The sequence below is a fragment of the Hippocampus zosterae genome, chromosome 7 (assembly GCF_025434085.1).
Source record: "Hippocampus zosterae strain Florida chromosome 7, ASM2543408v3, whole genome shotgun sequence".
In the NCBI taxonomy this organism is placed as follows: Eukaryota; Metazoa; Chordata; class Actinopteri; order Syngnathiformes; family Syngnathidae; genus Hippocampus; species Hippocampus zosterae.
In genome coordinates, this window is record NC_067457.1 from 25,784,373 (window position 1) to 25,811,518 (window position 27,146).

Below are 27,146 nucleotides of genomic sequence, written 5' to 3' on the forward strand. Positions count from 1 at the left end.
AAATTTTTTTTTTTTTTTTTTTTTCCCTTCCCTCCATTCAATCTTTCCTCGGTCTAATTAAATCTCATTCTATTCTGAAGGAAAGACAAAAATAATCCAAGTTGGAATCGCCGTCCAAAAAAAATCGTCACCTTCTGAATAAAATCCAAAAATGATGAAAAAGCTGGAAAAGCGTATTCCAAAAAGGGAAAATTCAGGCAGGCATGCTGTATCAGCGAGCATCGACTACGTTTTTTTCTTTTTGCCAATTTACTGCAATGCTGTAAATGGAACAAAGCCTCCAGCGATAGTTGCTGGAGGTCAGTTGCCATGCATATTATTCAGAACAAAAAGGGTTTTAGCCCCATGCTGGCGGCAGAAAAACATCCAGGCTATCTCCACACACAAACAGGTTATTTTTAAGTTTTTTTTGTTTGTTTGTTTTTGCGCCCCCCCCCCCCAAAAAAAAACAATCTATGAGAAGGCTGTCAACACAGAGCACTAAAAACAAAGCAATGCTGTTAAATTCCCCAAATCCATACTTGTCGTCCCCATATCGCCTCTTTTTAAATTGTATCATTCCACACACGTCGTAAAACACGTCATGCTCGACCCCATGCTCATGAACCACCCGGCCCCAAACGCCTTTCTTGTCAAAATGCACCCAATGAAATCACAAAGCGCAAAGCGGATTCTACCCATCGGACGTCCTCCCCTATGCGGACAAATACAAAACGCAAGAAATGCATGGCTGATACAATCCAGCTTTGAAAGGATTGAAAAGTGGACGCCCTGAGAATAACCCGGGGGGGTTCATTCAAGTTCAACGTTGGGGATCAGGCAGGGTTAGTTCGGGTGGGCAACTTACATGGGTGTCCTCTTTCTGCAAGGTTGTAGGAGGAGGGGGGTGGGGAAAGTGACTCGGTGTTAATGTTTCAAATGTACAATTGTATACATCCGAAAACATCCAGACACACACCAACACACACTCTTGCCCAGCGTGAACCAACCAGCGCGGTGTCGAGGAGTGGCATTTTCACGCGCGATTAAAATGTCACACGAAAGCGCTCGCTTTCTCAACACGCAACGGGCCGACGGAGTGTGATTGATAAGCAAGAGTCGTTTGTTCGTGGGTGTTGCAGCACATAATCCGTCATGTACGGCAAAAGTCAAACGCTTGCAGCTCAACAGTTTTTTTACGTGTCTGCGACGCTAATCGCGTTGAATAAAAGAGGTCGTGACAAAGCGAGGCCGACTCACCTGTTTGGCACGCCAAGTCCACGTCCTTCTCAAAATCGGTCTGGGAAAAGGGAGGCAAGTTGAGTAGAGAAAAGAAAAAAAAAGTGACTGGCTACGATATGCACATTGACATGAGGAGCAGCTTGCGTCAGATGAGCGCCTCAGTGCACCCATTCACTAGCAAGGAAGTCTTTGTCTTGCAAAGTTTTTGTTGGGTTTTTGTTTGCGTGTTGGTTTCTTCTGACAAAAAGTCAAAAGTGAGCACAATCATCTTTACAAAGTTCTTTCCAAAACGAATCTTGCACAATCTGCCATTTGATAGTGAAGGAGTACCTAATAGCTTGTCTAGTCACTGCCATTTATTCCCGCACGACCACAGTTTGCCCGACTGGAACTGAAAGAAAGGTGCAATGCGTAAACAAAGCGCACAAAATGAATTTGATGTCCACAGGATCGCAGCAAAGAGCGGTTTGCCGAGCGCAGCAAAGAGCGGTGGAGGGAAACCGCTCGGCCAGGTTTCGTCCACATGGACGCGAAAACCGCTTGCGTGAATCAAGTCCGCTCGTATCTCTGAATGGCACGGCAACAGAGGAATTCATTTGACGCGTTCGTTCTTTCAGATCGGTATGGGTGGTGTTGCACTTTGCAACGCTGTCGCTTTGGATCTCAAATGAAAAACCATTTCAAGCTTCGCATCAATAAGATACGGCCCCATCTTAGCCCGAACAGTATCCATCCATCCATCCATCATCTACCGCTTATCCGGGGCCGGGTCGCGGGGGCAACAGCTTTAGCAGGGAAGCCCAGACTTCCCTCTCCCTAGCTACTTCTTCCAGCTCTCCCCGGGGGATCCCGAGTCGTTCCCAGGCAAGCTGGGTGACATAGTCTCTCCAGCATGTCCTGGGTCTTCCTCGGGGTCTCCTCCCGGTGGGACATGACCGGAACACCTCACCGGGGAGGCGCTCAGGAGGCATCCGAATCAGATGCCCAAGCCACCTCATCTGGCTCCTCTCGATGTGGAGGAGAAGCGGCTCGACTCTGAGCCCCTCCCGGATGACTGAGCTTCTCACCTTATCTCTAAGGGAGAGCCCGGACACCCTGCGGAGAAAACTCATTTCAGCCGCTTGTATCCGGGATCTCGTTCTTTCGGTCATGACCCATAGGCGCCCGAACAGTATGTGAACATGAATTCATTGAAATGCGCCTGAACCCTCTTTTTAAAAACTCCTTTTTTTTTTTTTTACAGATTGCACCGTTCCTCTCCTACCTATTTGACGGTCTTTTACTACTCGCGACATACTGTTTGGCCGGCAATGTGGTTGCAATTGCAGGCGTCGTTGGGCACGGCGCTTTGCTCATGCAGATAGCTGAGAACGTGTCCGCGGTCGAGCCCGCCGTGGTTGCGCGGCAGACTGCGGGAACAGGCCTGCTGCTGGCACGCCGGCAGGACCGACTGTGGGCGGCACCCGCTCACGCACTGGCCTGTGCCGTAATGGGCCACGTTTGGACCCTTCTGATGCTTGCGGGAGAGCACAAAGCCGTCAGAAGTGGCGATGAAGCCCAATTTGTGCAGCTTTAACAAGTGCTTAGCTTTTCACATCATGTTCCTTAAACGGGACATTTGATTCAACTTGAACAAGGTGGCGTTGGGGGACAATGTGCCAGGCAGGACATTTCAAGGGATTAACATTGTAATGAGATTTCCTGTGAACATCGCAGGGGGGGCACTGGGGGTGGGTTCTCGCTACTTTTGAATCAAAGACGTAGTCACTGCTGGTGGCGCCGCCAAAGTGTTCTTTGGAATACGATATTTTCATTTCGTACAGATGAAGCAAAGGGAACTGGGAGAACAGAGTGCCTTTCCTTCCCTAATTGGAGATTGATGAACGCACATTTGTACAGAAATGAATTGATCACCGTTTTCCTGGAAATGCTCCGCGAGGTTCTAGAAACTGAGGCTGATAAATGCCATAAAGGATTCCCTCAGCAGGCAGAGTGAGTAGCACTCCAAGGTTAATCCTCAGAGGGGCATTCGGAGACCCGCCATCATTGTTGCAAAAAGATTTGACGGCGAAAAAAATATATAATCAAAAATCGAAAGGTTAACGGAAAGATGAACCGGTGATGCAATCGGAGAGGACTCAAAGTCGGTGGAATATGATACAAAGAGTCTGCACTGGAGATGATGATGCCGTTGCTGGAATGGAACAAGGAACACGTTGCAACACGATCTCTTCCTAAATTCTTATAGCAAAGACAACAGCCCGATCAATTGCTACTTGGAGCTGAATCCATAGCGGGATGAAATGGATTGCTATTCACCATGATCTGCACCTGTCCGTTCTTGCAGGAGTCGGGGGAGTTCTCGCTGTCGTCTTTACAGCCGCCCATGCGACAGCGCATCGCGTCTTGCACCTGATGTGAGCGGCGGCGACAAAAGGGGGGAGGGGGATGGGCGGAGTGGAGAAAAAGGGAATGGGATACATGTCAGGAAGGTTCTTTGGTCATCGTTGCCATTTGCCTTCTTCTCATCATCTTGTGAAACCAGATGCAGTCTACACACACACACACACGTATCAGTTTTATATTTGGACCAAGTGGGAGCTTTCTGGATTCCTGTTCGGATCTTGCACCATGTACTGTATCCGTGTAAGCACACAGTGGTTCTTAACCTTGTTAGAGGTAGATCACACTTTTCTTTCTATTAAGCATCCTGGCAACACATCCTAATTATTTGTTTGAAGAACCAGTTCTCATAAATTGCATCGCACGGGCAGTTCCGGGCTTATTTTCCCTTCAGACTCCCTGGATATACGTCTCTGTCTCTCATTTGTCATCTTTTGCCACTGTCGAATCCCCCGAAGGGCGGGAAACAAGAGCCCTCAGATAGCAAGTGGCGCAAGAGCGAATGAGTACATCTCCGTTCTCACCGAGTGGCCTTATCTGAGCGTATGCGCCGCTACAAATGGATTGGATTGAATCAGCATCCGTGTCTGATTAATACTGCATGTCCGAGCTTATTGGCTCCACTGTTTCCTTCCATCCGTCTCTTTCTCTCTCTCTCGCCTATCATCAGCCCGTCGTACTGTTATGAATCTCGTTCCCCACTCTCTGTACAAATCTCAACATCCGTCATTTTGCCAGCCTCCGTTCGGGGTGCCCCTGGGCTAACCCTCCTCACTGGGAAACGGCATATTTGAATATTCACTCCTCGATGGCTCATCTCAGCGGGGCACGTGTGTCGCGGTGGTCTCTTCATTCCCTGCCGCGCTTGGCGAAACCCCGGCCACCGCCGCTGCGCTCCCACAATTCGCATTCCCTTTTTTTGTCCCCTTCCACCCTCTCCATCATGGCAGTCCCGCGTGTCTTTGACGACGCCGCGGAAGGATTTTCATACATCCAAAAAGACTAATGGCTCGATTTCACGTACTTTGTTCCCTACCGCTTTTCTGTATTGATTAAATGCAGCTTAACGTTTTAATATTCACTTACAATACGCAGGCAGGCAGCGATACTGGATATCAGGAAGTTACGCAGGCGTAGCAATGTTACCGTGCTGGAAAATCCGACAATCGCTCTCCGTGTGGGCGTTTCGACAACGTCGAAACATATATGTGCATAATAAGTTGCAAACGCGGCATACCCAGGGGGCACTGCAAAGCCTGTGGCAAATTCGCACTGGGGATGTATTAGTGAGCGACTTATCGTCTTCTTCCACACAACATCTTGCTAAGCTCCTTAAAGCGGGCTCGGCTCCGATGGACAATGCCGCACCGCCATCCGCCATTGTGAAGAAGACGCACACCGACATTGGACATAAGCAGCCAGTTAATCCCCCTCAAGTCTGATCTGCTTGTATTCCGATGCGACCTCAACCTGACGTGGAAATTAGCGTGAGCTCTTTGTATATTCACCCCACCCGTTGAAGTGCAGGGAACGGGGACTTACCTCTCTGCGCATGGCGCAGTGCACGGTGATGATCACGAAACCTTGGACCGAGTCGAAGACGGCAAAGAGGATCTGTTGGAAGTATTTGACACCCGCTTAGTTTTTGCACGCACAGTTCATCAATATCTACACGATTACTGGACCGCCCAGCACATTGCTCATATTACTGTCTTCATGAGATATTAGTAGCATAAATACACCGATTAGTCACAATATTGTGACAACAGCATTACAACGGAGAGCCGTGTCTATGTCGCAAACTGTCAAGTACGAAAAACAGCCGAATCTGATCATGTTGTGAAATGCAGTTATTCCGACACTGTCGCTAATTCGGCAAAATGGTCGTTGTCACTGCAAGATGGCAAATTGCCCCCCCCCCCCCCCCCAGAACACGGCTCGCGCGCATTTGTTTTTAGACGTGTGTTAGCGGATCACCTGGAAAAGTGTGGAGCGGCGATCGGTTATGGCCAACACCGCTGACATCCAAGTGAGGGCCAGCAACGGAAGGACCACACAGGAGCTCCACAGAGATGCCCTGTAGAAAGAGCGACCGTGGACAAAGAGGAATAAAGAAGGAAGGGGGCAGGCACTCGGCTTCAAAGCAGTCCGGCGAGGTCAATTCCCTGCCTCATGCATGCGCACACCCATCAGTCAAAGGTTCAGCAGCGGATGACCGCTCCACTAAGACCTAATATTCTAACTGTGAGTGGAATAATGATGTTCAATTGGGTAGATTGTGACCAGAATGACAACTCTTCACAGCGGCGTTAAGTGTTGCACTGCCCGACTGTGAGAAGACCGAGCCAATGCCATCGCTATCGCACACCCCAAGCGCGGTTACATCACAGCAGTCAATCGTGCGGAACACGCGTCTGTGCTCTGGGCAGGTTAGTTTTCCAGAATACTGTAAAACTCAAACAGGTCATCCAAGGACAAGGCTCTTTAGATGCGGAGAATCGCAGTACATTTGATTTAGCGCGAGCGGTCTGAGACTGCGGAACCAAGACGGCGGTTTACCACATGAGGTATGGCATACCAAAAGCTATAAAGCTTAAACTATGCAATAGGGTGCTTGACGGCAATAGACTTTGCACAAACTTGCCCGGCATCGCGCTGCCCTCAAGTCTCGGTAATATTGCACATTAAACATGTTAGAAGGCGAATTGCTCCCAAATATCACCTGACATGGGTCACTTTTATTCTGCATCACCTTGAGGACAATCCTCATTAAATGTGATCACTTGCAGTGCAAGTGTTGTTCCTTTCATCGTTATTTTTTTTTTTTACAATTTCTTTTTATTCAGCCAGGCGCGTCTAAATGTCATCCCGTATTATTATCAACAGCTGGAGATTAAAAGGATGGCGCCCAGAGTACGAATGGAGAAAGTCTAAATGGAGAGAGAGAGAGACTTGAAGAAATGAGACGGCGTGTAGCCCCCGCAAAGTGAAAGTCCATCTTTGTAGTTTTTTTTCTCTCGGTTGCTGCCCAAGATGGGAATAATCACTTTTTGTCATTGTCAGTTTCTTTTAAATAGGTGGCATTTTGATTTTGCGGCACACTGCCTCAAAATATGGATATAGTGGGCTGTGACGATCACTTTGTGGTCATTACAATTAAAAATAAAACCAAAAAAAAAAAGAAAGCAAGATGAAGATGGACTAACATGGCGCTGCTGGCAGTCGAGCTGGAGAGAGCGGTGCTCGAGATCACGCCGCACTTGGAGCATTTCAGTAGAAGTCGGCTACGCGCCTCCACCGGGACACTTTGGGGCACATTGTGCACATGCGTACACACAAACAGACACAAGTGACAGTGAAGGGAGGGGGTGGACGGGGATGTGTGGAAACCAATGTTCCATATGTTCAATGGACACAGGAAGTGCCAGGAAAACAATGAAAAGAAAAAAAAAGGATATCACAATGAGCGGGAGTGGTAGGGGAAGAAAGACAGAAGCAAATTAAGATCACATCTTAAAAAGCAGCGGCACAGAAAACAAAAATACAAGTAGTCATTTGGAGTGAGAGTGAGGGACAGACATCGGCATGTTGCAGCAGCGTCATGAGGATTAACAGATTACGATGACACAGACAGGAAATGTTCCAATCAGGGGATTGTGCTGCCAGCGACTGCATTTCTCAATTTGGGCCAAAACCAACAATTAAATGAAAATGACATTCGTTCCCTTCAACATTTTGATCAAATTTCATTCCAAATTTGATTGAAAAGAAAAGAACCCACAAGCTTTGTTTTGCACTTGCCCGTGATTTCTTGTTTACAGCTGAGAAAAAGATTTGTGTGTTGAAACCAATGAAGCCAGGCAGTGGCTCCGCTACATTAGGATCCCATCACAGCCCGTTGCCTTCATTCCGATGACTTTGTAAGAAAACACATTATACTAATGGTAGCCTATCTGTTTGACTCTTTTTAGGAAGCCGTTTTTTTTTTTGTTTTTGTTTTTTTACATAACCGTAAAAACAAGTCGGAGTGAGGTCATTTCACTGTTTGTCAGGGACACTGTAGTGGTCGGACGAACAACACTGGTGAGGCAGCACTGTGCCGAGTACGCAGGTGTGAAACCCCGTATAGATGTATGGATCGTATATCATGTGACCATGACAGGATGTGTATTGTTTGGATGTGCCGTGACAAGTTGTGTGTTTGTGATCAAGATAACTTGCGGTCACGCCATACAAAACTGGTTCTTGTCCTGACTGGCACCCGCATATTGTTGTGCATGTAATTAGCATTGCGTCCGGTGCTCATTTTCGTGTCCGCGAATCGCACGGCTGGACCGGAAAACACCAAAGTATCATAAAATGCCGGCAGAGCTCAAAGAAGCGCCATAAATAACAGTTGTTTTGTAGTTTGCGTCTTGCGGGGGTTGCGGGTGGGGGCGAGCAATTCAGACAAAGTGTAAAATATATTTGAAGCGGCAGAAACTCGGTTGTCTCCAAAGAAGCACGGGCACGCTTGAGTATGCCTTTGTGTGACTAAACTGCTTGAGTGTGAAGTACGTACCCCGCTCGCTGCTTTTTTGACTTGTCGGAGATGCCGTCTCGAGACATGAGCTTGTTAAACACCACGATTCCAATGAGCATATTCACCTGAGGGAGGCAGAGGAGGATGTTTGATGAAGATCACGCTAATGGCTTGCCAACAGGGACTCTCATCTACAATCGCATCTCAATGGCTTTGTGTTTTCAGATGAAGCGCAATCCCACATTGCTTTTGAATTGTACCGCCGATTCAGGAACGGGAAATGACTAAGTAAAGGGCGGAATGAAAAGAAATATTTCAGGCGTTTGCGTACTTTTGCTAACACCGGCCATGTTGTGGAGCACACATTCATCGGACACTCGTTTTCTTCACCCGGCATCATTCCTTGGCACTTTAAAAACAACCTTTTCCATTTCCTGGGCCAAATATCAAGCAGGCATCGTTATCTCTGGAAAGAGAATAGTCCCACTCTTGACTCGGACCTGAATTGAGGACCTAACATTGCTTGCGGTCAATGTCCACGTACATGCACTACAAGATAGTACTGAAGTTTGAAGTACATGCAGAGCTGGATTGCAGTTTGTATTTGAGGTCAAAGCGGAACTTTTTCTCTCTCGGTCACGCAACTTTTTTCAGCTCGACACCATCGGCCCAAACGAGGCGTCGGTTTCCTCTGGTCACATGACATAAAAGTGATGGACACAAGCCTGGAAAGGAGACGTTTCCACAGTTCCCACTTTTACTCCGTGCCATGTCATTTTGCCCATCGCCACAAGACAAACAAAAATGCGTCTTGTTTTTTTATGCCCCAGTTTTCGAACAGCTGTTGGCTGTTCTAATTCCACTCTGAACATTACCCCCCAGCCCCCACCTCCCCGGCAACACCTGCCTCGCATCAGGCAGATTGAACCTGTTTTTTTTTTTGGTTTTTAATCTCGCAGTTGACAACACACCAGATTGCGCAAAGACCGGTATCAGGTTAGGCATGTGTGGATCCAGCTCTGAGTACCGGCTTAATCTTGATCTGCTTTTTGTCTGAGGTCTGCTTTATTAATTAGAAGTTGGGTCATGTGGGAGGAGACGATGCTTGACATCTGCCTCTCGGCAGCATCTTGTTGGGAGGGCACCAACCAGCGGCGAATCGAGATTTTCTATTATTATTTTCATCAGTACTGGGAGGCAGAAACACGGCACTGTCAGGCAGACCTGGGCATTTGACGGCCCGCGGCTCGGATCTTACCGGCAGGCAAACAGTTGCTTGAAATGAAGAAAATAAAAGATGCAGTACAATTTTGGATATATTAGGCCTGTGACATGTTCTTAAAATGAAGAAAATAAAACCCACTTTCAAAACGCTGCATCGTGCGTGGCCTCAGACAACACAACTTTTACTTTGAAACCTGTTTACGTTGCGCGTGCGTCGTTTACGTGCAGGTAAAATGTACATCTTGACTGATGCTGACTGCCATAATCATCACAGTGGGTTCTGATTTCTTTGTGGAAGTCCGAGAGGTGGGCCAAGTGAGATACAATTCCATTTGTCTGTGTCCAAATTCGGATTGTTTTGTTTTCCCATATGTTTCAAACTACATAGAATAGAACACTCACCAACACTATGACAGCAGCAGGTCCAACAAAGGCATAAAGCAACCCCCCCTCAAGGGATAGCCAGCAACTACAAGAGAAGAGGCACACGCATCACACAACTGAGCTATAGGATGCAAATTCCACCTTCAGCCTCTCGTGTTGTCAAGTGGAATTGCAGAAACACACAGTAGTTATAAATCCCCACATATCAAACTTCATATTTCCCTAAGTTGTTTCTTTTTGTCAAAGAAAAAAAATAAATAGTCATAGTTTTACATTTTGGACCAGATGCTACGGCTCAGGTCAAAGGGTCCTACTCCGTGTCCAGTCCACATATTTATTTATAGCTCTGATACTCCCCCGAGTCGTTTTTTTTTTCTTTTTTCTTTCCCTCCTAGCTAGTTACATAATCTCTGACTGAGGCGAGTCAAGCAGTACATCTCCTTTGCATCTGATCAGTGTCTCTGCATTGCAATCAGTCAGTCAACTGATCTTTCCGTCTGTGTCGCCTTATCCGAGATGGCTCGAGCTACTTGTGACGATCTTCCGTCTGAGGATTCCACCTCCCGCTTATTTGCGCGAGCCTAACTCTAATGAAGATGCATCGCCGCGGGGGTGTGTGGGGGTTGGTGGGGGTGGGGGGGTAGATCTAAATGCCATTTTCATTCAATCACAATAAATGTTACGACGCTCTTTTATTTGATGTCTCCTTATTGAACCTCCTGATGGTTAAAATGCCATCTGGAAACGTTGAGTTAAAGTAGCGTGAAGCGTCGCGGAACATTTTTCATTCTCTCCCGCTCCCGAGAAGGTTAATCCTCTCCAAAGTAGGCGGAGGTGAAGCTCATTGCAGCCACAGTTCAAAGAAAATGGACTAGTTCGGGCTTGTTACTTGGCAGCCCTACAGCATGGTTCTTTTTATTCCTCCTGCTTATTTTACGGTGCATATTTATACACCCAAGAGATTAAAAATGTAGTTTGTAAATGGTGCCTTGGTCAGGGGGCGAGAACACGGTACTCACTAGCTGGCGGTGCCGTAGCCTCTCGCTCTGGTGAACCCGACTGACACCGCTACAACTAAGGCTGGAAGACCTGCAAGGCAGAGAGAAAAAAAAAATCCCACTCGTATTAGATTCTCCAAAAAGAACGTGAACCCTTTCAATCGTATGCTTTCGGCAGCTACGCGATATTCCCAACATATTTGATTTGTAGGTCGCTAGCGCTCCCTGAGCCAGAGGTCGTTATTGAGGTTATTGATGCACCCGTCAATAACCTGGCTCGCATACCATCTTTGCTGTTTTTCATGTCTGACATCAAGCGATTCACTTGCACAAAATAGGAACACTTTCTGCAAGTCGTTTGAGACACACATGCACCGTACGTCCAAAGAAGATATTGCATTTGCTACTCCAAACATATGCATGAAATATGTCCATCGAGGTTTGTGTGAGAGCAAGCAAAAGAGCGGGTGGCCCATCGTGAGCTTGATTGTAAAAAGATGCTGCGATTATGGCCACCAAAGCAATTAGAACAAGAGAGGTTCCCAAATCAGTCGGCAGGGAGCCCGGCCGGTCTGCAAACCAGCGTGGAAACCTTTCAATACGACAACAATCGCAAGCCAGGAAACACCAACCAATAAATACCGGTAGGTCGTGCGCGTATTGCTCTGAAAAGCCAACCCCGGATCCCGTTTCTGCCGTCATGGAATTCCATCGCATAATTCAGGGGAAAAAAATTGCAAAATCGGGATGGGCGGCAGATAACGTCTACTCCGACTGACTGTTTCATGAATAAGAGGCGTCAATGTCAAATTCTGTCACGCTTTTCTGGAGCTTTCGGTCGATATGTGACTGCACAAACATCTGTAGTATACATCCTGCCTCCTTTCTTATCCGGGAAGGCCATCGGCGTGGTGGCTGATTAGAGCACATGGATCAATAGGAAGTGGAATGAAGTGAGCAGGCGAAAAACCTTGACGGTCGGCGTGCAGATCTTATCGTGTGTTGATTGTCCTCGAACGTTCCTGTAGTACGATGAAGGCAACAAGAGAGCCCTTTTCCACCAAAACAAACTCGGTGCTCCTTAACGAGTTCTTACCAAGAACGTCTTTGGTTTCAAAGAGCCAACCAAGTACGTCAGGACGTCAGCGTAAAGAAAAATAACCTCCCTGCTTATGTCCATGTTGACCCAAGAGTTCCTGTGCTATTAATAATAATAATATATACTAATAATAGGTCGCTGAGTGTATGGGGCTGGGGAGTGTGGAGTGGGGACGTTGGGGTGTTAATACAAATGAAAAATTCAGCAAATTGAGATTTCACGCATGACTCTGGAAACAATTTCCCCACACGGCAAGGAAATAATCTGCTCCATTTTTACGTCAAATGTCTTTGTCACCGCGTTCTCCATCGGCTGCCTCCCGTCACGGAGTAGCAGCTCAGTCTGTATCCAAGTCATCAAAGCATCCTCGCCAATATCCGCAGTTGACTCTGGCATACCGATGAGAGCTCGTATATTCGGGGCGGAAGTGAAAGAAGAGCTTTTACATCACAGGGAAGCGTGATTGCGAATGTGAAAAAAGCGGAGGCAATTAAGGTGAAGTTTGGAGGAGGAATACTCGAGCACGCCGGTAATGCTATTAAGTGCAGCCGAATCAAATCAAGACGGCTGGTGAAGACGGACGGGCAGTGTCGAGATTCACGCCGTGTCTCCTTTTTCGGCGCATATTGAATGGCAAGATGATGTTCTCTGGCAGAAAAACATCAATTCTAAGAACACAGGAAACATCCATGAATGGAAACTTAATGGCAGCAATCTCATTTTGTCTCCTGTGGCAGCTTTGAGTTGCTTGTTTGTCAGCTTTGGAAGAAACGAGAGCGACCGGTTCTTGGGTCAAGTGTAGGTCCTCTGCAATAATTGGAAAAAGCAACAAGGCGCAGCAGCAGGCGGAGGCAACGCTGGGGCCGTTTCCTGAGAGAAATTGATCAACCGAAAGGAAAAATGCTTTTATTTCAGCTTCTTCTCCACGATTCAACCCAACTTGCGTTCCCACGCTTTGGATAGGATTTTTCAATATGTGCGGTCTTTCGCATTAATAAGCGTCATTCGTAAGTAACCACGTGGTCATTGGTGCGCAGTGTTGTTCTCGTGGGTTCGACTCACCCCAGCCGAGGCACAGAAATCGCTTGCGAATGAGTCGTGACCTCATTTTGCCGATGACCGCCAGGTAGGACTGCCAAGCTTCCGTCAGCACCCAGCAGAAAGAGGCCAAGAAGAAGAAATGAAGAAAGGCAGCCGTCACGGTACATAGGCCCTTAGGAGAGAGAAAACGTCTATGTATAGAATAGAAACAAAACCTATTCAACAAGTTAACGTTGACCCACTTGTGAAAAAATAATGGCGGCAACGCAAAACAAAAAAAATCCCACTGGCATGCGTAACGTCGTATGGAGATTTCATAGGCAAGTCTTACGGAGCGCAAGAATGATTTGGGGGAAGGGGTTGCCTTGATGTTGGAATGCGGCACTTTTCGATGGCCATTAAAAGAGATTACGGTTGAATTCGTGAGAGTCCCATGCAATTCCTTTTTCTTGACGTCATTTCACACGCATTTGAATGACGTTGTCAGTCTTGTAAATGTGCCGATTGCATTTCCAAGCGATACCTCGCCAATAAAATGTGGGAGCGAATGCACTTGTCTTGATTAGGATCTCTCCAGAGACTAACGAGCGGCCCTTCCTGATTGGCCAACAAATAACAGCGCCAAGTTGAAAGATCCTTTGTGGACTGTAAATTGCCTTTGGGCTAATTTTTAATCAAATTAAACCTGTTACCTTGTTACCTCGGACCGGGGTGGTTATTATTTATGTATTTATTTGTATCACTCCCTTGGGGACCCAGAGTAATTTCCTTCCCTTTTATGTTCCGCACCTAACCCTAAACGGGTGCGGAACAGAAAGCATTATGGAACTCTAATGAGACTCTAGTATGAAAGGGGAAAATACGATTTGTTGTATATCATATTACTTTGCATACTGCGATCTCATATATCAAGTCCCGTATATCATTATAGCCATGGGATTCATTTTAATGTCGACCGAGCGGTGTCGGAAATCGAATCCATGCGTACAGTTTATATTTGTGTGCCCGTATCACTTTGCCATACCTTGCTAAGCGTTTGCGATTGTCCCACCAAAATCAATAAATTGGAGGCCAGGATGGAAAGGCAGAAATTCACCAAGATGATGGACCTCTCGGAGCGGATATACCTTACAGGACACAGGATAGAAACAAAAAAAATGATGTATTGTATCTCCACAGATCGACTTCTGCCATGACGAAAAACGGGACGGTGCATGTGGACACACAACGTTGCATTAAGAAAACAAACAAAGAAACAAAAGGTGCAAATACCTCCAGAAGGCAGCGTAGATAAGAAGCAGGATGAGCAGAGCAGAGCAGGAGACCCCGCAGCCCACCATCAGGGGCACCGAGGGCATGCCAGTGGGACCCATTTCCTGAAGACCCAGATCGGAGAGGAAAGTGAAAGGGGGGGGGGGAGTTTAGGCATTCCTGTTCATGGTAGCGGCCAATAAACATGGCTCCAGTTGGCTTGGCTTTTGCTATTCTCGCTAGGGTGTTTGGCCTCGCTCCCACGAAAGGAATGGCGCCGTTAAGACACTATACACCTTGCTGCCTCCCAAATGGGCTTCATGTTTGAGTTCTCAATCACAGTTTAGTCCCTCAGCTGACTCACCGTCTCTTTCATCGAGATTTATCTCGCTCTCACACACACACACACGCACACGCACACACAAGCACCGCGAGGTGTCTTAATGCAAATAAAGGGGCGCCGCGTGTGTGCCTGCGTGCGGCGTGTAATTGAAAGGCTGGATGCCCGTGAGTATATCTGCTCAAGATGAGTCGAGAAAATTCAGCACCAAGAGTTGGAGGGCAAGTGAGAGAGGAAACGTATAGAAGGAAAGAAAACGAGAGTGTCAAAGCTATCCTTTTTGGTTATTCCCCCCCCCCCCACCCCCCGACTCCCTCCCGACCCACATGCCCATCAAAGGAAAGCAATTTCTCCAGAGGAGAGCGGAATAGGCTGCAATATCAACACGATACGCTCACAAACGCATTGGGCAAAATTGCGAAATCAAAACTCCCTCGATTTAAATTCTACCGCCGGCAAAGATTTAGAATAAGGTTGGACCCGAGACCGGAAGGATGACTATTTCATGAGGCTGTTGAGAGAAAGGTGAATTAAGTGATGTCCGCGTATCCCATACAAGTGGCGGATTGCCAGTGCGTCGTACTTCAAGTGTAAACGGAATGACCTCCGAATGGCTTCAAGATCTGGAATGATGATGCGACGCACTGCTACACGACGACAACAAATACAACGTGGCATGTGTCGGTGTGCCTAATGCTGCGGCTGCTAATTGCCGGGGCATGTCGATGTTTTAACGGGTCAGTGGGATCGAATATGCACGTACACAACAAGGTTGGGGTACATTTACTCTTAAATTACCCTCTAATGGGCGAGGCAAAAAAAAAACGTACTCGCTTGTGTAATTTACCCTACTTCCATCCACAAATCGTCCCTCAGCTTTTCATCGTGTCAATTTGTTCGAGCGTGTTTTCCCAATTAGTTAGGTTATGAGGTTGATGCGATTATTCGTCTATTTTCATGATGCGACAGTACATGGAAGCAAATACAAATTGGGCTCCAGGCTCCAGTGTCATGCAAATGTATCGTTGCAGTTGCACCCGGCACTCGCTTGGATTTTTATTTGCTTAATATCCGTGCCTGTGTGTGTGAGAGAGAGAGAACAAAACAACGTTAGAGAGCCCCTAATAAGATGAGAAGGTATGCATGCCTCTGCTGTATACGGCCGAGTTCTCCTGAGCCCGTCTGATTACCATAAGATGGAAAAGACCGTTATTTTCAGCGCGGGAAGTATAACCTACTTAGCGTCGCTCGCAAACATCCCTCTGCTGCCCCACTCTCGCCGATCGCAGTGTCCAATCCTCCATTTTCTCCCCACCTCTTTCTTCCCAAACCGGGCCGTCACTCCCAGTTGGGACTTATTCTGATATTTTACTCCACTCGGCTATTCCGTTCATCACTTGACTGAATATTTTGATCCAATTGGGAAGACTGATAGAAGTAGCAGGGGGAAACAAAATGGCGCAGTCCTGAGCGCATGGTCTGAAAACACATCTGGTAAACGGTCTGTGAAGGCTGAGATTGTCCCGTACTTTCGAAAGGGAGTCTTCCGGAAGAAGCTCAACCGAAACCACGACAAAATCATGGCGTTGTGCGAGGCCAACAGATTGAAAGATGATCGTGAATGGCTTTGGTTGTGCGGCACATCCCGAACTGGAGGAGGCGCTGACGGAGATATTTACTCGTATTTATAACTGGCAGCTTTCCAAATGTTCATCCTGTATTGTACGTGGTGGTTGGCGGCCATTTTATTGGAACTGTTAGCAACAAACTAGCGTTATAAAGTACAGTTTTGTCCCTGGAGGCGTGTCCTAACGAGGTTCCACTGTCCACAGAAACCCCCGCAGCAACAATAACGAAAGCCGATGATGACGAATTAGGAGTGACCGGACTAGACTCAGTCATTGGTTGGACAACCAAACGGCCCGTGATGGGCAGCACGGCTTCTCAATCACCCCCAGAGCCAACCCCCCACTTGTTTTTGGTTTTTGTAATGAAATATCGAGGTTAATCCTCAAACGCAAGCTATACTTTGTCACTTGCATTGTCCTGAGCTAAGACGTCAGGACTGAACTCTGCAATGACGGATAATTCGGAGGATGGCGTGTGTGTGTGTGTGTGTGTGGCTTTTGAATTCATGATGTGTTCACCTGCTGCACAAAAGCGGCTGTCTGAGTTTGCACGCGTGGACCCGAAAAGTGTCGTGCGTTACCTAATTAACTGAGTCGATGGCGCTTGGTTTAAGAGAATATCCAATCTCAGCTGAAATTGAAAGCTGCCCTAAAGCGACACTTAGTGCTGATCGCAGCGGCTCCCCACTGAGTGGCATTGATGCAAAGGCATTAACTCCTGCCTCCTGCTACTGGCTTGCTTGAATGGATTGTTCCCAAAGTCAACGCGCTTTTGCTCTTTTTGTCCGAGTTGACGCAACGGGCGTGGCCTGCTTGACGATGGTGGTTGAGTCTAGTTTGAGGAGTCCGAGCAGGTTTTTCAGTTCTACCTGAACCAACTCATTGATAGATTGCTTTCTGGACATTGCTTGAGACACTGTCAAAAACAAAAGAGTCCCCCAAACACAAAATTGGAAGCACAGGATTGTCCCAAATGTCCTGATCCTGACTGACAGGTTCATAGGCAGGTCCTCCGAATCATGTGCTCGACAAAAATATGGAGAGTAAATGAACACTCAATATTCGGTGTCATGAAAACGATACGTTAGCTAGTCACTTAGTATGCCTAAAATGTGGAAAACTGCAACAAATTGTTTGGATGATCTGGGATGCATTCATATGTATATATTTGCGGGTTTTTTTTCCAATAACTTGGCAACGTTCTTTATGTTGATAGATCTCCACTCAAGCTTGAAGATGTTTACCATGGCGACTGATGCATTATTAATTACTGCGGCAAAAATGCAAAGCGCTCGACTCTTTCTGGGCTTCCTCCTCTGCACTTTCTTTCATGTTCTCTCCAAATTGACACCTTTGCGCCCCTTCTGTTTGTAAATGGGCTCCATTTCACACAACCTCCTTTGTAGCCGCATGACACCCGCAGTTACTCTCGAAGGATCTGTTTCTGTCTGGCTCGATTTTAAGCATCAAGGGGGGGGGGGGGGGTGACGCAGCCGATTGCCATCCCACATACACGCAAAGCCACGTCCGCACAAGTACCGCTGCGTCTTTTGCCGGTCTCGAGGAGCGCAGTCTTACTGCGGTGAACGTTTTGTGACTGTTGAAGTAAGTAACTGCACAAAGTGGGTTGGGAGGGGGGGGGCAAAACAAAGCAGGTGGTTTAATAAAAAAAAAAAGGTCATGGAAACGCTACGCTTGCTAGATAATAGGGGAGGTGCAGCGTTAGATAAATAGGACTTGGTGGACAGTGGGAAGAGTAGTTGGCGGCCAGAGGAAGTAAAGCAGAGTGCTGTCAGGTCTTTGGAAAGTCTATTAGCACCCAATGAGAGAGTGGGTCAATCTATAAGAACATGCCCCCCCCCCCACCCCCCTAACAATTTAAAAGCCTTTTTCAATCATGTCAAACTCCCACCACAAGCCATGTGAACTATTTATAGCACATTTTGCACCTGGGGCAAAAACACATACAGTCCCAATAAAATACTGGCTGTCCTCTTGACGCCTCTTCTCATCCATCACATGCACACCAAAAAGTGACCTTTACTAGGCTTGAGATTTAAAAAAAAAAGAACAAAATCAGTCTTGACAACTGCAAGGCTGCATGAAACCTGCTCCTGCGACAATATTTAACAACGGTGGCAGTAGTCAATTTGCAAGCATTTTCTTATGCATGGTGAGGTGCTTGTTATAATGCATATCGGGGGTTTTTTTTGTTTTTTTTAAAGTCAAATTTCAGCTGCATCATCCATCAAATTCTCACTATAACGACAAGAAACTGGCACCTGGAGTCTGCTGCAGGAATCCAACAGGATTGCCATCTAAATTTACACTACGCTAACAGCTAACTGACCTGACCCTTGATAGTAGCTGCCTAATTAGTTCCCCCCCCCCTCCCCCCACCCAAGTCCCAGAGAGTCCATCAGATTATGCAGCGGTGACTCACCGGCTCTTTAGCTTGCTGCGCTAACACAGCGTAGGTGGATATCCTGCTGCACAGGCATTTGGTTTGGACAGTGGTTGATGTGAGCGTTTGGCAGCCTTCTGTGCCCCAGTTTTCAACGCCAGCTTCCCTGGAGGTGGGGAGAAATGGGGGGGGGGGGGTTGTCAGGGGATGGCATGGGGGACATCAACAGGGATTGTTAGTATCACATGGCCACACGAGTGTATGTTCACCTCGGAGGGAGAGAAGGAGGGACAAAGAGTCTCAGGGGATAAATCGTCTTCCACCTAACAACTGCGTGTTTGTTTTGATTATTTTTTTTTTTGGGGGGGGGTCCTCTCCCATCGCGAAATATGACGGTCAGGGAGGTATTCGTTCGAACAATATCTTTATTCATGTTTGAAATACAATTGCTCCCGTGCTCTTCTAATTCAGGAAATCTCTTCCTCTCGGCGGCGAGGGCAAAGCTCCCTCCTCTGTATCACATGAAGTGAGGATAAAACAAATCTGTTCAATTAGATCTGAGACTATAAATACAGACGGACGGCGTGTCTTCACGTCCCGTCCGCGACACCGAAATGAAGCCAACAAATCCTGGATAGCTCGAGTCGTTATGTGCTCTCGTGATGACACGGTATCATGGTCCAATCAAATGCTGCCAATGATTGATGGGAATCTCCTCAACAGAAGAAGAGTATCGTTCTTGCATCTTGGCCTCAAAACTTAACATCCTTTTTGGTTCTGGGCTGCCGGTGCTAAAATACAGCGCGTCACTCTCGCTCAACATGAAGTCCCCCGAGTATGTGTGCACACCAAGGTATACACGCAAAGAAAAGTATGGATGGATGGATCCACAAACAGTCATCTCCTTCTGCCGGTTATGACGTCAATATAAATCCCTATTCATCCACATCTGCACATTGACACTTCAAAGACCCGAGGCAGGTAAACGAGTCACAATGTTGACAGCCTACAGACAGTTTTTCGGGCGTACGAGTAGAAGAGACAGAAGACAGACAGGAGGAGAGCAGGGGAATACGGTGGCCATTTTAACTCCACAGTCAAATCTGCCAAACGAGAATCGAGTTGCATATGGGGTCCCGAATAGATGTATATATTGCTTCAAATACTTTATTTCATTTTCCAGATTTCCAGCATGTTAGCATGCTTTTTATTTACATTCGTTAAATCAACATTTTCAAATAAATCAGTCCTGCAGTCTCATTGTTGCATTGGGAATAGGAGTGCAGCTTCTTGTACCGGTATTTTTTTTTTCTTTTTAAGCCTCAGAGCTCAAATGTATACTATGACCGTCGTAATACAGCGCACGTCAAATATGAGCAGGTTGATTGCATTGTGATAATCTTCACAGCTGTTGTTTTATGAAACGGATGTTAGCGTCGAGTTCATTGTTCTTGGCAGTTATCTGTCAGTGTACACGGGGATTAAGTGTGCAGTGTGAGCTGGTCAACAAATCCTAGTACTGTATTTGAAAATACATTTTCCGAAATGTTTGTCTCAGCTTCACAATGGCGGGACGGGTAAGGCGTCTCCGAAAATCAAGTCAAGTACAACTTGATTGTCAAATGAGCCGTGTGTGCAACATACAGCGCAGATGAAATTTTCTTCCTTCTCAAGCAGACAACAAGAGTTGTCAGTAGCCACCTGCGTTCTCTATGGTAGGATATGAGCAGTGAAAACAGCAATCATCATGCCACATTGCCCCCCCCTACCCCCCTCACTGATACCCTTATAAGGAACTGCAAGATCTCCACTTGTGGATGATTTATTTATATATTTATTAACTGCATTCTCCCGTGTGGGAAACATTTCAACATGAGCTGAGCTGTTAAAAAGACACAAGCTATTAAGAAGAGGCCCGTCTGTGTGACAATCAGGCTGGTGAAATATTTCAAATCTTGCATTTAGGTGAAACGCCTTTCACCTGATTGCTGTGCTAAATAAAACATCAGCGCCTCACCGAGCCCACCATCCTTTTTCCTCTGGGGACCATAAATGTCTGCACCAAATGTCATGGCAATCCATCCAACTCTTGGAGCGATATTTTTTTTTTTCACACGCCAGACTAAAGTCGCAGAACAACCAACAAATTGGGACAGGGTGGCAAACAGCAGCTCCACTATAATACGCTTGTGGAATGATTTTTCAAATTTCGATTTTTACCGAGCACCCATTTATTTTAACGTTATTTTCACTGTTTGGGAGTCAACGGCTGTTGAGGCCAAAGTTGGTAAACGACCTTCTGAGAACCAGTAAAATTTGACCTTTTATGTCTACACAGAATAAATTGGTGCTGATTCTTGACTGAAAGGGCAGCACGATGAAAGCCAATTGCACAAGAAAAAGGTTAAACATGGTATGAAATTTCAAAAGTGACGCTGTCGATGAAAGGAATTTATCTCAGTGCAAGTAAATTTGCCGTAAAAGCAACCCTTTTATGGGCCTGGCTTGTAAATGCCGGAAAAATAATGTTGCCAAAGGCTCCCATCCAATGCAACTTTCACTGAGTCCCGAGTCAGACTACACTTTTTGGGGGGCTAGACCAAAGTCAGCAAATATCAATATCATTGTACGTGAACACAGTCATTAATGTGCTAACGATTAACACTGTAAGCTAATTTAAGATGCTGCCAAATATTGTCAAAAGTGATTTATGAGGCTGAACGCAAGGCTTCCATTTTACACGTTATATAACCTTTTAGGAATCGTCCATTTTGCAGCTTGTCTGAAATGCTTTTCGGGCTGTGTGTGACATCGAGTGAACGAATGCAAAAAATAAGTACACTCAAGTGATGTGAAATGACCCACTAAGACATTAGTATGGATCGTTTACATAGATGCATATATGGAAACAAGAGGGAATAAAATCAACATGTGATCAGAATTAGATTTATTGGCTATTCATGCAACCACCCCCCCCCCCCACACACACGCATGTAATTTACTTCTCAGTTATAACACGTTCAGAGGCAGACAAGACAGCAATAATCAACATGGTGGAGACGGAACGAGAAGCCTGCAATAATTGTAATTATTACTCATCGATTCCCGACCAGCCAGAGCTGCTCGCCTTAGACCCTTTAAATTCAGCATACTTGAGGCGTGCGGTTTACGTAGCAGAGATCAGCGCGCACAAATTATGCTTCTAAGTAGCTGCAAGATCTCTACTTGCGGATGATGTTAAGTTGGCCGCTGCCAAGCCTTCCACCCCGATTATGTGATAACCCCTGATTTTTTTTACACAAGTGTCGGTGATACGTTATTATTATTTTAATTACGTGTCTGTTTCAAAACCTACATTATAGATCATATCAGTTGTCTAGAATTATGATGAAGAAAAGACAGGACAACTCAAGAGGCATGGGGCCCCAGAATGCATTTTGTCCCGCGGCATGGACAGTAGACTTGCCTTTTCCGCTCACACATGCGATGGGGAAATAAACACTTGGAGGACAGGTTCATCGGACGCCGAGGCCTTCCGAACATCCATTATGCAGAGCGCACACTTTTACGCAAGAACATCTGCCAAATATGTTTCATGAACGTCCATGAATGTACTCGACCCACATATTGACGGCGTGTGGTATTTATTTCTTTTTCCTCCGTCGTCTCTCGCTGAGAGACTGCTGGAGCTTAGAAGCAGAAGAACATGAGATTATCTGAAGCTTGAGAGGATGTTTATTTACAGCGCAGAACAGCCTGTGTTTCTAAATGTTAACCATGTTGTAAAAGTGAAATATTTATTGGACCAAGTGAAGCTGACGGAAGAGCGTCACGATATATATACAGTATCGTGGTAGTTTCTCGTGCGTACACGGTGCCAATCGCTTAGTCGTCAGCTTAAGTCACAAATGGATTGTGTAGTTTCGCCATTTGAAAATGCTTTGGTAAACCGGATCTTGTCAGATCGCGTTCATGAAATAAAAATGTACCGCCGCGTTCGAAATTCCGGTTTCTCCGTGCTTCAGTTGCGACCGGCGTGCTTTGTCATTGACCTCCACAGCCCCCGCAGCTAATTTACAAATCTTCTTTTCAGGGATTATCTTTCTTCCTGACGTGCAAACCGGAGCATGAACCAGAAAGCACAGATGCAGGTTTTCCACAGCCATAAATGGCCTGGCATCGCAACGGACGGCAGTCTTTATTAGCACGGACAGGCAATATGGCTCGAAAAGAAAGTGATTCATGTGGAAACTGGATTATCAATCCTCTTGTGGAGGAGAAAGGAAACATTTAATAATTGCGCAGTCATGACTGATTATTTGAAAGCAAAGATTTGTGCTATAGTTTAATCTTTGTGAAGCTTTTGGCAAAATTGCTTTTGCAGAAAAGCACATTTTCACTGCAGCCGGCGTGGTCGGAGATGCTACTTGGAGACAAGCGTGGCCTTTCAGCCCTCATCTAATAGCGCAATATGAAAGAGGATAATGGACGTGTAAACTGTCTTCCACGTATCCGCCTTTTACATTTTCATCGGGATACAGAGACATCGCTGTGCTTGGTCGAGATACATGGAGAGATCACTTACCCTTCCCAAATTTCCAAAATCCAAAAGTGAGAACATATTTTCCACTTTTCCAAGGTCAACACTAATGCGTAATTCTCATCAAAAACAGGGGCTGAGTCACAGAACTCCAATACGACCGTCTTCACATCGGCGCGTTATCCAGATTTCCGGAAAAGTGAAGGCGCAAACAGGCCTGTATATCCATGCCTTCCACCAACAGACGGAAGTCACGGCCCAGACTTGTAAATACGCTACTTTGAATTAATCCCAACAAACCGCAGCTGCTGAAAGTCATCAAAGCCAACAGGGGAAAAAAATATAAATAAATGTCAGTCCTCAGCAAGAATGTAATCGTTCACGCTTGGAGGAACGGAGCCAGCGTAGGATCATGCAGCACAAAAGTCCGTTTTGATAAGTGAGGGAATGAGCCCGTGACCATCTGAGACGCCCTGCGGAGGCAGATCCCGCGTAAGCCCCACTGGCCGACTCCCTCTTGACGCGCTGATTCGCTGTTTGACACACTTCTGAGCCCTTCTGCTCAGTCAGATGGGAAAGTGGAGCAATCCCCATCAGCCCGTCCGTCCCTCTCCGCTGGCTGATACTCGTCTAATACGCTAAGTGTGTTCCACCACAAGTGTTTGCTAATGCCGAGAGAGTAGGATGGGAAAACAGTGGATAAAGTAACCGTTAGCTTGATTGGACATGAAAATGACATCAGATGCATGGGGGTGGTCTCCTGGCTTTGTAATAAGGATCATGTGATAAGAAGCACCTACTTTTGAAAATCAGTTCCCCGCCCTTCATTGAGTCAAGGCAACCATTTTACATTGCGGGAAATTCTCCCCCGCCCGCCGCAAAAGTTTGACTACTGAAATAATGAAATGATCTCTTCTGAATTTACGCACAAATTCACTTAATTGAACGCAAAGCAGGAAGTCGTGACTTCCTCTGCTTCCTGAATGGCAACGGGGTGGATACACGTTTATTGTACCTTCTGCCATCTCATGGAAATCATGTCATTGTTTAGGCTGGGACCACATGTCAGCAGCATAGATGGATTTTTGGAAATATATTTGCCATTAAAAAAATGAGCTTCCCATGAGACGCCAGTAGGCAATCCATGGTCTAGAATAGATCAAATCAGTCCGTAACCGCTCATATGAAGTCCGTGTCGGGGCTCAGGTCAATGTTCAGTTTCGTACAAATGTGATTGCAGACTAAAACCATCCAATAATATTGACGTGGATAATGTGATGACGGACACATGTTGGCGTCACTTCATCAAATCAGGTTTAATGCCGTGCGTGGCTTGTATTCACACCAGAAAGGTCCATTGCATATTGCACCTGTAGAGGGCGCCAGGGAACAAAACCGATCGCTTTGCATTTACACGTTTGGTTCACCGTACAATATTATCTGACACGATCATATAAGAGGCCGCGGGTCTCTATGCTCATTTTCGTTTAGCAAATGCAAACCGTACATGATTTCCCCCTAAACGTGGAGAATGTGAGTGCGGAAGCACGCCTGCGGTCAACTGTGTCATTGTGAGGAAATGACCACACCTTGTGTAGCACAGTCATTATTCCACCCTGGCAGTGACAGACGGCGGAGGCCGAGCTCACTCTGCGGGTCTTTAACGGCTGATCCCGGATCAAACTGAAAAATACGGCCGTTTAGAAATAGGATTAAATGACCCCCGACCTCTCACATGCTCAATGTCCTCCATTCACTCATCTGTGGTGTGCTTTACATTTATCTGTAACTAGTGGCTCCTGTTTTAAATGAGATTGTGTCACTGCCTGTGCCGCATTGCAACTCTGCCTTCGGCATTGGTCTGGCGGCGGCACGTTGCTTGGATACTCGCTAGGAATGGGATGCGGCGTGTGTACTGAAGTACGGCGCGATACATCTGTGCATGTTTCAGACAAGCGGCGTGGAAAGCGCAGATGATATTCGAACTGTATTCTTGAGTATTGGAACGTATGGTATCGTTGTATATGTTGTGTTTTTAAAAGGTGTCAAGGGTACACCAACAAGTGACTCATCTGCTTGTTTCCCCCCCCCCCCTCGCAAAAAAAAACAAGACAAGGAAGAAAGAAGAGGTTAAGTGTAGGTCGCAGAGAAGCAAACTGGAGAGAAAGGGAAGGAATGTGAGCACAAAAAATGAAGCAGATGGTAGCGACATATGGGGACCTTCAGGGTGAAAATAAATAAATAAACACACCTAAGAATTTGAACTCTGAATACCGCGGAGCGTACGCAAACTACACTCAAAATTAAGAACAATCAGCAGTGACTAAATTCGTTCTCCCAGTATGTTTTCATCTTTTAAACAGATCCATCTTTGAGTGAGGCTATGCGGTCTTTAACTCTTTTAATTAGCTTTGTGGGGGAGGGTCCAGCGAGCTATCCAATAATTTGTCCGGAGCGAACATTGATGGTATGAGTGGGAAGTTGGAGTCATTACACTGAAGGAAGTGGCGGATCTGCAATTAGATCAGATCAAGGGGGGTTGAATTTGAGTGTCAAGTCCTCAGAGTTTGCCAGTGTGTCATTTGTGTTTAAATTTAAAAGGACCAGTGCCTCAACTCTAACCATATATGATAGAAACACGATTGCATGAAGATCTGTGAGAGAAAAGATGGAAAGGGGGGGCTCTTATTCTACATGACAGTCACTGAATTGAAAAAATGAATGACAAAATGGCTTCCACATGCTTGTCATGGTACAGGAACCAACCAACCATCAACAAGGGTGGAGAAAATGCTCCATGAATCGCTTGCAAGTAAATTAAATTGTGAACGCCAGAGTAAGCACCAATAAAACGCCGGTCCGCCGAGGCAATCTGAGCGAAGCTACTTTTGAACTCTTCACACAGGGAGGGATGGTGTTTGCTTACACTGCGTCATTTAATTAACACAAACAGGAAGTGCAGGGGACGTCGTTAAACCAGCCTCGGTCCGTTAATCAAACGAATCTGGCTGGACACCAGCGTGAAACGAGGTAAGCATCGACTCGGCACTGCGGCGTGCGCACATTCAGGGACCCATTAAAAATAATTCAAGGTAACTCACGAGTCGACGTAGTCCCACACGACACACTGGGCATCGGATGTACCCTGCAAGACAAGAGGGGAAGAGAATCGGTTAGTGCCATCGCAGTCGTTGAAGATTGTAGCCTGAGGAAAAAAAAACCCCATCCAAACACCGATGCTGCAACGGTAATTCGAAGGACCACCAAAATGAAGAGTGGCCAACTCTGCTTGTTAAGTTGAGGTTTGAAATGAGAGCGCCGCGTCGGTTGACTGGTTAGCACGTTGGCCTCTCAGTACAGAGGTGCGGGGTTCGATTTCGGCTGCGGCACTTCGTGTGTGCAGTTTGCATATTTCTCCCCATGCGCCTGCGTGGGTTTTTTCCGGGTATTGATGTGTCCTTCCACGCTCCAAAAGCATGCGCGGCAGGTTCATGGAACACTCTTAATTGTTACCTTAAAAGGTGTGATTGTTAGCGTGGATCGTCGTTCGCATATGTGTGCCCTGCGATGGGCTGGCAACCGGTTCAGGGTGTAAGACAGCTGGAAGATGGATGTTGAACTGCTCACTCAATCGATTAAAAAATAAATAAAAAATGAGACAACAGAGGTGTGAAGAAATCCATCCAAGTATCCATCAGACAATCAATAAGTTTAACTGACTCATCACAACCCGTTCCACTGGTGATCTCCGTATTGATTATTTTCCGGTACAAGGCCCGCTTAGTTAGCCATTGTGAGGCTTTGAACTGAAAACAGTTGTGGGGTTAGCATCAGTGGTTGACTACATGACCAGATATCAACGTTGCAGCTTTTACTCAAGCAACACTCACACCACGAAAGAGGAAAATGTGTGCTGTGCATGCTAATCTTTGTCTGCGTGAGCAATTTGCCTTTGGGCTCCCCCTTTTGGCAAACCGTGTTAAAGCACTCTTTGCAAGCCGATCAGCTAGTGAGACTCTGCAGAATGACTTCTGAATACCAACACGGTCGTATGTGGGCAAGGAGGTGCATTGAAGACTGACTCTTAAGAG

General features: G+C 46.4%; 1 protein-coding gene across 23 annotated transcripts in view; it reads right to left on the reverse strand.

Moving 5' to 3' along the window:
• Positions 1-27,146, reverse strand: part of adgrb2 (adhesion G protein-coupled receptor B2) — a 90,888-nt gene that overhangs the window by 13,801 nt on the left and 49,941 nt on the right. For 15 of the 23 annotated variants that reach the window (XR_007963109.1, XR_007963110.1, XM_052070083.1 and 12 more), the window contains 15 exons: positions 26,157-26,200; positions 18,555-18,681; positions 14,165-14,268; positions 13,917-14,019; positions 12,914-13,064; positions 10,774-10,843; positions 9,773-9,839; positions 8,186-8,271; positions 6,831-6,929; positions 5,602-5,701; positions 5,167-5,238; positions 3,541-3,633; positions 2,519-2,737; positions 1,240-1,279; positions 848-862 (listed from right to left, as the gene is read on the reverse strand). Coding sequence is in view for 21 of the 23 variants with exons in the window: in XM_052070083.1 (XP_051926043.1) it covers positions 848-862; positions 1,240-1,279; positions 2,519-2,737; positions 3,541-3,633; positions 5,167-5,238; positions 5,602-5,701; positions 6,831-6,929; positions 8,186-8,271; positions 9,773-9,839; positions 10,774-10,843; positions 12,914-13,064; positions 13,917-14,019; positions 14,165-14,268; positions 18,555-18,681; positions 26,157-26,200 (1,390 nt within the window). In the remaining 2 variants the exon portion in view is untranslated. The remainder of the gene's footprint in view (positions 1-847; positions 863-1,239; positions 1,280-2,518; positions 2,738-3,540; positions 3,634-5,166; positions 5,239-5,601; positions 5,702-6,830; positions 6,930-8,185; positions 8,272-9,772; positions 9,840-10,773; positions 10,844-12,913; positions 13,065-13,916; positions 14,020-14,164; positions 14,269-18,554; positions 18,682-26,156; positions 26,201-27,146) is intronic. The other 8 variants (XM_052070095.1, XM_052070089.1, XM_052070073.1 and 5 more) reach the window with 7 other exon arrangements.